General features: G+C 33.4%; 1 protein-coding gene across 1 annotated transcript in view; it reads left to right on the top strand.

Moving 5' to 3' along the window:
• Cfap47 (cilia and flagella associated protein 47) overlaps nucleotides 1–10,399 on the top strand; it is a 223,010-nt gene that overhangs the window by 113,061 nt on the left and 99,550 nt on the right. The window contains exons 40-41 of the mRNA XM_031363967.1: nucleotides 1–59; nucleotides 5,968–6,048. The exon at nucleotides 1–59 is cut by the window's left edge and continues 7 nt beyond it. Coding sequence (XP_031219827.1) covers nucleotides 1–59; nucleotides 5,968–6,048 — 140 coding nt within the window. The remainder of the gene's footprint in view (nucleotides 60–5,967; nucleotides 6,049–10,399) is intronic.

The following is a 10,399-nucleotide window of genomic DNA, read 5'->3' as shown; positions in this document are numbered from 1 at the left end:
CAATGGAAAGAAGTCACCGTGAATGTGAAAAACCCCTTTCCTCATGGTGGAGATTTTCGGTAAGTTATTGTTTTAATGTTAATTTATTGCAGTTTACTATCTATACTTAAGAAAAATAAGTAGGAGCTGGAGAGATGCTTCAGTGGTTAAAAACACTGTCTACTCTTCCCAAGGTCCTGAGTTCAATTCCCAGCAACCACTCTTCTGGCACACAGATATACATGCAGATAGAGCATCCATATACATAAAATAAATTTTAAACAAAGATATATAAGTGTCATTGCCTCTTCAGCATAATTCTTCTGAGGAGAAATTACATGTGCTTAGATTCCCAAGAATTAAAAGAATCAGAAAGTAATATTCCTTAAATTTAGAAATCAAACTCATACAATATATGCATTGGGGCAGAAATATAAAATTCTTTGAACTTAACATTAGATATTTTTTTATATTATATTTGGCAATTTGCAATGTTTTAGATTACTGTATGTTCAAGCTTTTAAAGATTTATTATCAATAATAACACTAATTAAAATGTTTTGTTGAAATAATTATTGGTAAATTTATGATTTTTATATCTATCTAAATTCAAATTTACTATTGAGTCCTTCAGAGATGTTTTCATATGTTTCAGTGTCCAACTTCAGAATTTCTTTTTTTATATTCATTTTTTATTAGATGTTTTCTTCATTTACATGTCATACAATATCTCCTTTCCCAGGTTCCCCTCCAAAATAAAATAAAATAAAATAAAATAAACAAAAACAAAAACAAACCAGAATTTCTTGCTTGTTATTTTTTTTAAAATACTTTTTGGTATCCTCTATTTGATACTTCATTGGCCTCTTTATTTTTCGAATATGTCTATATAGTTCTTTGAAGGTCTGTGTAACAACTAGTTTGAATTTGTTTCCTCTTATGTTGGATGTCTTCGTGATGGACAGTTTTGGTCCCTCCTTTCCTTTTCTGTCTCTTTTCATATTTCATATTTTTTGTTTTATTTACTGGCTATAAAATTGGTATATATAATATATTTTTATTTTATAATTTCACCTCTAACTCCTCCTAAATACTCCCTACCTACCGAAATTTATGTTCTCCTCACCCTGAAAAACCAAAAATGCAGATCAAAATAAACAATAATGACAACAAAAGTACCAATCTCAGCAAACATAAGCAATATCAAAAGTACACATGACATAGAGGTTTGTTGGCCAACTCCTTGTGAGCATGAGATCTTTATTAAAACCTGATCTACATACCAAGTCTCACCCCATTGGAGAAAACTGATTTACAGTTACAAATGTCATCTTGGTTAGAGGTTGTAGCTTGGACTTATGTAAGCATTACTGTTACAGTCTCTGTGAGTGTTAGTGAATACCATCCCTATTGTATCTGGAAGGCACTGTTTCTTTGGAGTTATATACCACCTCCGGCTCTTGCAGTTTTTCTGCCTCCTCTTCCTCAAGGATCCCCAAGACTTTAAAAAAATATCCTGTCAAGGGTTGAGTGCTTCAGAGTCTCTCACTCTGCACATTATCTGGTTGTGGGCCTCTGTGTTAATTCTCATGAACAGCAACAAGTAGCTTCTCTGGTAAAGGTTTAACAATGCCTTGATGTATGTGTATAATAGTTTGTCATTAGTAGTTATTTTATTGCTATCATTTTATTGCTACTATTATTGCAAAATAATTGAAGTAGTAGATTTTGTTTGTTTGATTTTTTTTCCTAGACCCATGTCTAGTATCAGGTTCTTGGCTACTTTAGGAGTCTCAGATGTGTCTTCCATCTTATGCAATGAGCCTTAAATCCAAACAAAAGGTGGCTGATTACTCCCATAATATTTGTGTTACTATTTTATTAGTGTCTTGCAGGCAGGTCACTCTTGTGTGATTGCAAGGTAATACTGATGTTTAGTTTTCTCCTTGAGTAGCATGTACTCAAGTACCTTTCAAGAATATGAACACTAGTCAATAGAGGCGAAGCTTGATTCCTTTGATGTCATAAGTCATGAGTATCTTTAGCAATACTGCCTTGTTGCCTGGTTGTGAAGAATAACCAGTAACATTGGCAAAATCCTGTAATGTTGGGCAGAGGGATCTATGACATTTAGCCAATGACTCCACATAATGTATATGTTGCATAAAGTTTTTATGAAGAATTCTGGACACATTTGAATATGTATTGTACTCATTCTGAATATTGATTCTATCTCCCCAAGGCATGCATATTTATATTTTAATTTAAAAAAAATCATGCATGTGATTAGTTTTTCTGTATGTATACCTTTGCCTACTTCCTGCAGAAACAAAACAACAACAAAAAAGGCATCAGATCCCTAGGAACTGTTGTTACAGAAGGTTGTAAGCTATCATGTGTGTGCATGGGAATTGAATCTCTGAAAGAGCAGTCAATGGTTCCAACTACTAAGCCATTTTTCTATCTCCAACCCCTTACACTCTCAGAATTTAAATTCTATTACACCCAGTTTAACAAGTTGCCTACCATTATTAAAAATGAAATTATGTCATTTTAAAAGATGCTTGTAGCTATCTTTTCTTAAGGTCTACTTCTATCCAGAATTAAAATATCTTATAGGAATATATTTTCCCCCTTTGAGGAAATAAACATTTTACTTGCAGTCTTTAGTAGTGAGGGGAATAATACTGTCAAGATATCTGTACTTCTAAATTTGTTTTGTATTACTTTGCTTTGATTTAATAAATTTGTATATTTTAAATGTACAGTCAGTTGAAACTTCTCATTCATTCATCACTACTAAGTAATTTCCATTTTCTATTTTCTTTTGCTAAATTAGGAAGTGTGGTGGTTGGAATAGAAATGGCCCCCATGGACTCAGTGAGTAGTGTTATTGGAGGTATAGCCTTGTAGGAGTATTGTGATAGGTGGAAGCTTATTACTAGAGGTAGGTTTTGAGGACTCAGATGCTCAAAGCCAGGCACAGTGTCACATTGTCTCTCTGCTGACTGCTGATACATAGGTAGAACTCTTAGCTACCTCCCCGGTACCATTATGACAATGTACTAAACCTCTGACCTGTATACCAGCCCTAATTAAGTGTTTTTCTTTATAAGAGTTAGCAGTGGTCATGGTGTCTCTTCACAGCAATAGAAACCTTAAATAGGACAAGGGAGAAAAGTGAGACTTTTTTTTCTTGATTGTTTGGATTTTTATTATTCTTATACCATAGTTTATAATGTTCTTAAGACTATTCCCAAAGAGGTCAAACAGTTGTATTTATAGTTTCATCATATTTATCTAGGGTACACTTTGATGGAGCTGAACACTATCATGTTACAATACTGTTTGCTTCAAATTCTGCTTCATCTGTCATTATTGTGGCCAGTGTACATCTGTTTTTGTTATCGTTTCTTGGCATTTCTTTTATTCCTCTTTCCTCTCCACTTATTTTTTTATCCTGTGCTTGTCATTTTCCTTTTATTACCTTGGGTGATTTCTGCATTTTGAGTCCAGTACTTAACCTATTTATATCTATGCCGTCTGACATATAGTATAATTTGAAACTGGGGCAATAACTCATTTTGTAAAGGGCTTGTAGTGATAGCATGAAGACCTGAGTTCAATTCCTAGTACTCTTGTAAAAAGCTAGGCAGTAGTTCGTACTTGGACTCCAAGAGCTGTGGAGGCAGAGAAATTTCTGGGTTTCATCCTCCAGCCAGCCTTCTCCAGGGTGTGAGCCCCTGATACTAATCCCTGTCTCAAAAAATGTGGAAGAACAATAACAAAGGTTGAAGTCTGGCTTCCATACAAATGAACACATATGCTCACACAGACAAATATGTCTACACATTTGAAATACATGCACACAGAAGGGATACAGACATGCAATAATATTTTATTTCTGTATTATTTGTTATTTTTGCTATATAGCTCAGCCTGGCCTTTATATTCATTACATATTTCAAGTTACCTATGAACTCAGTCTTCCTGTTTCTACCTTTCTGTTAATGTCTGTTAGTGTAAGGCCAGACACCAGGAATGTAACCTGTCTTATGCCTTTATTCATCTCTCTTATTATTTGTTTTTGTGGTTTTATTTTAAATATTTGCAGTAGTCTGATTTAATTTGGTTTGGGAGTTACATTTTTCTAGTTTTATGAATAGATACCCAAAAAATTATAGATTGTATCCTGATATTAAACAGATCAATTATGATTGATATAAACTTAATTTGAACAGAATATGTATAACCTATACAATTTTGTACTCATTTTATATTTATTATTGAGCTTTGATGTTTAAGTGAGAAAGGACAGTAAAAGATTGTCAAATAATTTGTAACATATTCATTTTATAGGCTTACCTTTGTAGTTGCCTTTGGCATGGGTTTTATGTCTTTTGCGATTTTTTTTCCTGTTTCCTTGTTTGCTTGAAATAGGGTCTTGCTATGTAGAAGCTGATAGCCTTGGACTTAAGATTCCCCCAATTCTGTGTCCTTAGTGCTAGGAACTGGAGTTGTGTGCAAATATACTACCAAATTTCTCCCAAAGCTTCTATTTAACTTCTGCTTTTTGTTTCAGTGGATAGACTATTTTTTCAAATATGCATGATTTTATTCATGCTGCATTAATTCCCTGTTCCATTTTAAACTTGCTAAAATTGTTTGTCTATTTGTCCAACCCCAAGCATATCACTAATACAGATGTTGCTATGTAAAATTCCTTCCAATAACTCTTTCTTCTTTTGGAGTTCTGACAGGAAATACAGATAGCAATGGTAGTCAAAGAAAATACATTATCATAATAATGGAATAAGTATTTACTAACTTGAAATCCCTGACATAATCCAAGGGAATGAATTCAATTTAAACCAATAAAGCAAAGGGAGATTATAAAAACAGCAACAATGAAGAACAAAAGAAGAAATAAGAAAAAAAAACAGCTTTAAGCTTTATGCTACCTGTAATTTAATTCACTAAACTTTCATGGATGTTGATGGAAAATACAAGTCCCAAAGGATTATTTCACTATCCAACAGAACCCAAGATCTAAATACCTGGTCCACCCATTTCTCATTGCTGCAAGTTCCATGTGGTCACATAAATCTACTTTATGGAGCCTGTTTATTCAGTAACTGCATCACAGCTAAGGAAACCCAGACTTCAGATCTTGGCAGCTTTTACAATGGCTATTAACTACCTATATGACTTATCTCATTTCTCTTCATTTCAGATACTATGTATAGCACTTGCTGTGCATTAATTCTATTGTGTGATTTCCCATTTATTCTATAATATAATTTGAACTCTTTTATATTTTTATGCTCTTTGCTATAAAACTTCAGCATCCAGTATTGTCCTTCATAATGATTATTATTTTTTTTCCTTCTTTGTGACCAATATTCCTGAACAACTCCGAAAAGAGGAATAGATTTTTTCAGGTTATGGTTTCACAGTGTTAGCCCATGTAAGTGCAGGAGGTTTAACATAGCAGTTTTGTTCTCAATGGTGAATTCTTCTGGTAGAGTTAAGAAGTTCATATATGGGTATACCAAAAAGCAGAGAGCTAAAAAGGAAACTTCAACTGAGATATATCTTTCTAAAGCCTGTCTCTGGACGTCTACTTCTTCCTTCTATGCACTTCTTTCTAAAGATTCAGCAGTCTATCAAACTAGAACCATCAGCTGGTTAGTAAAGGTCCAAGCACAGCATTAAGAGGGACATTTCAGATTCAAAGTACAATGCTGTGTGTGTGTGTGTGTGTGTGTGAGAGAGAGAGAGAGAGAGAGAGAGAGAGAGAGAGAGGTTCATTTTTAAGTATTTCACATATTTCTCTTTCCTTTTCTCTAATGTATCCTTTGAGTTTCAGAAAAAGCAAGCATTTACAGTGTGACTATAAATTATTAATAGGAAAATAAGAATGGTTTGTTGCCATCTGAAATTTGTTAATTAAAATTGGAAATAACAACTCTTTTGCATTCATTTCAGTGTCATTCTTGTGGAATCCACAACACTCAGATATTTGCCAATACAAGTAGCTGAATCTTCAAAGGCCACTGTGATACCAGAGTAAGTAGTTTTGATTTTATACTCATACATAGTAAAAAGAAATTAGTGCCCAAGGAAACTTGGTACACAGAGACCTGGATAGTACCTTTTATTTATAAAGTATGTGTTATTTACATTATGTGTACTCTTTTTCATTTGTATTTTCAGTATTTTTATGTTCATGTCTAAGAAAATATGCACTTGACTTACTTCAGTGAGTATTTATTGTTCATCATGACTTTGTTCTATCAAAAAAACTACAGATGATGTTGGGTATGGGCTTGCTGTAAATTGTCTTTATAATTGTTAGGTATGTTGTTTTTTAATCCCTAATCTTTTCAAGACTTTTTTTCATAAGGGGTTGTTGGCTTCTGTCAAAGGCCTTTTCTGTATTTATGGGAGGATAATCTGTTTCTTTTTTCTTTCATTGTGTTTATATAGTAGATTATATTGACTGATTTTCATATCTTTGACCATCCCTGCATCCCTGACATGTAACTATTAGTCATTGTGGATAATTGTTTTGATACATTTTTAGATTCTATTGGGAAGTATTTCATTGAGTATTTTTATATTATATTCACTCTTTATATTACATTATATACATTCTTTACATTTAAAATATGCTCATTCTTTATTGAAACTCTGTGATTTGAATATTAGGGTGACTATGGCTTTATAAAATGAATTTAGTAGTGTTCTTTCTGTTCTATTTTTTAGAATAATTTGAGGAGGCTTAACATTAGCTGTTCTTGAACAGTTTGGTAGAATTCTGGCCCTGAGGTTTTTTGGGGGACAGGGAGACATTTATTAACTAAATTATTTAGTTTAAATACTGATCTCAGCTTCCCTTTCCTCCTCTCCTTCAAGTCCCTTTATCTCACCCCTACCCCTTGTATGCATGTTTCCTCCCCTGTGCTCAGAAAAGTTTAGGCCTTCCCATGTATATCAACCAGCCTTGGCATATCAAGTTGCAGTAAGGCTAGGCACATCTTCTTCTATTGAGTGAGGCTAGACTAGGCAACCCAGTTAGGAGAAAGTCATCCAAACGCAAGCAACATAGTCATAGACAGCCCCTGTTCTCACTTTAGAAGTCTCACATGAAGACCCAGTTGTACAGTAGTTAGGTATATGTAGAGTGCCTAGGTCCTTCCCATGCATTTTCTCTGGATAGTAGTTCAGTCTCTGTGAGCCACTTTTTGCCCAACTTAGTTGATTGTAGTTTTCTTGTGGTGGCCTTGACCCCTCTGGCTCCTTTAATCCTTCATCCCATTCTTCCACAAGATTCCCCAAGCTCTGCTTAGTGCTTAGCTGTGTGTCTCTGCATATGTTTCCATCAGGTACTTGATAAAGCCTCTCTGATGACAGTTATGCTAGGCTCCTGTCTGCAAGTATACCAGAACATCATTAACAATATCAGGATTGGGCTCTCTCTCATGGCATGAGTCTGAAGCTGTTTCACTCACTCATTGGCTCGTCCCTCAAATTCTGTTCCATCTTTTAGTCTTGCACATCTTGTAGAAAGGACAAATTGTAGATATATGGTTTCGTGGCTGGGTTAGTGTCCTAATGCCTCCATCGGAAGTCTTACCTGGTTACAAGAGATAGCCAGTTCAGGTTCCATGTCTCCCATTGCTAGGAGTATTAGGTAGGTTCATTCTCATCGAATTACTCTTTCAAGGTCTATGGGGATTGCATTGAATCTGTAGATTGCTTTTGGTAAGATGGCCATTTTTCCTATGTTAATCCTACCTATCCATGAGCATGGGTAATCTTTCCATGGTTTGATATCTTCTTTCATTTCTTTCTTCAAAGATTTGAAGTTCTTGTCATGGAGATCTTTTTCTTGCTTGGTAACTGTTACATCAATATATTTTATATTATTTGTGTCTATTGTGAAGGGTATTATTTCTTTAATTTTTCTCTCAGCATATTTATCACCTGTATATAGGAGGGCTATTTTTTGAGTTAATTTTGTATCCACCCAATTTGCTGATGTTTATCAGCTTTAGGAGTTCCCTGGTGGTATTTTTGGGATCACTTATGTATACCATCATATCATCTGCCAATAGTGATACTTTGACTTCTTCCTTTCCAATTTGTATCCCTTTGATCTCCTTTAGTTGTTTCCTTGCTCTAGCTAAAGCTTCAAGTCCTTATTAAATAGATATGGAAAGACCAACAACCTTGTCTTGTCTTTGATTTTAGTGGAATTGTTTCAGGTTTCTCTCTATTTATTTTGATGTTTGCTATCAGTTTGCTATATGTTGTCTTTATTTTGTGGAAGTATGTGCATTGTATCAATGATCTCTCCAACACTTTTATTACGAAAGAGTATTGAGCTTTTTTCAAAGGCATTTTCATTTAGTTTGTTCATATGTTGGATTATGTTGACTGATTTTAGTATGTTGAACAGCCGCTGAATCTCTGTGTTAATGCATACTTAATCATGGTGGATGACATTTTTGATGTCCTCTTAGATTCTGTTAGTGAATATTTTGGTGAACATTTTTACATCTGAAAGAAATTGTCCTGTAAGTTCTTCATTGAATCTTCACGTAGTTTGGATGTCAAGGTGACTATGGCCTGTTAACTTGAATTTGGTTATAGTTTTTCTGTTTTATTTCGTAGAAAAATTTGGGGAATATTCATGTTAACTCTTCTTTGAGACTCTGGAGTGTGAGAATTTCATGTGCAGTTGGACTACCTTTTCTATTTGCGGATATGGTCTGCCCAGGAGTAGGGCATCTTATAAATAATTTTTAAATGTAGAACATAAGTATTCTTTAAAACATTTGAGCAAGTAATTTGAGATTTTTATCTCTTTCAGTTTCTTGCTTGAATAAGAAATTCTTTGGTCATCATAAATTTTGCTTAAATGATTATAAACAATTTCACATTAACAGTGACATTTTATGCTGTGACATTTTTAATTCTGATTTCCCTATAAAGTAGCATTATTTGAGCAGTAATATCCCCAAGTCACATAAAGAGTAATGAATGAGATGATTATGTTTACATAAATGATTTGAAATACAATCTAGGAGTTTTCTATCACAAATGTAGCATGTTTTGTTTTACATTTTTTCTTTTCCTTTAGTCCAACACTCTTGTATCTTTTTTCATTGCCTAATTTGATCTACAGTGGTAATTTCTTATAGCCATTGACTTTAAAGCTATTAACAATCTTTTCTGATGTATCCTTCCCATATTTAAAAAAAATAAGTGAGCAATATACAATATTTCATAAATTTAAATTTTTCCACAAGGAATATTTTGAGTGCAAAGCCATTGACAATATTTTTAATGTATCATTCCAAAATTACAACAAAATGAAATGAGCAATGATATAATAATTTATAAACACAAATTTCTCCAGAAAGTATATTTTGGAAGTAAGCAGACACCTAAAGTAATGACCTACTCACCAAGAAGCACAAACAAAAGAAATGCATCTAGAATGTGCCTAAATGTTATTTATTACTCTGTTTCACAAATTTGTTTGCATTGTATCTAATATTTCTTCTTATTTATTTTCTAATCCTTTTCTGATAAGAGTATTTTTCTCTAAACAAATTTCTAGATGCAAATAAATATTTTTTTAAAAAAAATTAACATAGTCTATCAGTAAGTATGTTATCTCAGTAATATCCTAGTCTACAGAAAAAAATTCCTAGTTTTTTGATTATTTTCCTCCTTTTTAAGTCACAGTATAGTGTTACACTGCTCTGTGCAACAGTTATGGAAGAATATGAAACTTACTTAGGCAATGTTTTATGTGCAGAAATCTGTTATTTTTAAGTGATATCTTTAAGAACAATTGGGACAACATTTTTGAGATTTTACCTTTAATCAGATGAAATGTAAAACTAACCCACTCCACAAGGGAACGGAGGATTCTATAATCTGCTGGTGATTGTATATAAGAAAAACACACCTATACAAACTGAATAAGTAAATCTTTTGCCCTTTGAACATAGGTCTGAGTTTTTGTTTCTTAAAAATAAATCTTGTGTGCTGCAGAGATAGCTCAGTAGTTAAAAGCACTGATTGCTTTAACAGAGTCCCTGAGCTCAATTTCCACCATGAGCTTGCATCCACCATGAGATCTAATGTCATCTTCTGGTTTGTCTGAAGAGAGCGAAGGTGTACTCATATACATAAGATATATCTTTATAAAAAATCAGATAACACGATTTAAAAAGAATAAATCTTTCATTCAACTTTGGCTGGCCTCCAATATACAATGCCCTCCAATGGGGAGATTTGAAAATGAAATTTTGTTATGCATTTTGTTTCAAACAAAATAATTTTTAAAGTAACATTGCAAATACATAGACCATAAAACTATATTACGCATAAGAATGTGATC

The sequence above is a fragment of the Mastomys coucha genome, chromosome X (assembly GCF_008632895.1).
Source record: "Mastomys coucha isolate ucsf_1 chromosome X, UCSF_Mcou_1, whole genome shotgun sequence".
Taxonomy (NCBI): domain Eukaryota; kingdom Metazoa; phylum Chordata; class Mammalia; order Rodentia; family Muridae; genus Mastomys; species Mastomys coucha.
The sequence above is the reverse complement of the archived record's forward strand: the minus strand, read 5'-3'. Positions and strand labels throughout refer to the sequence as shown.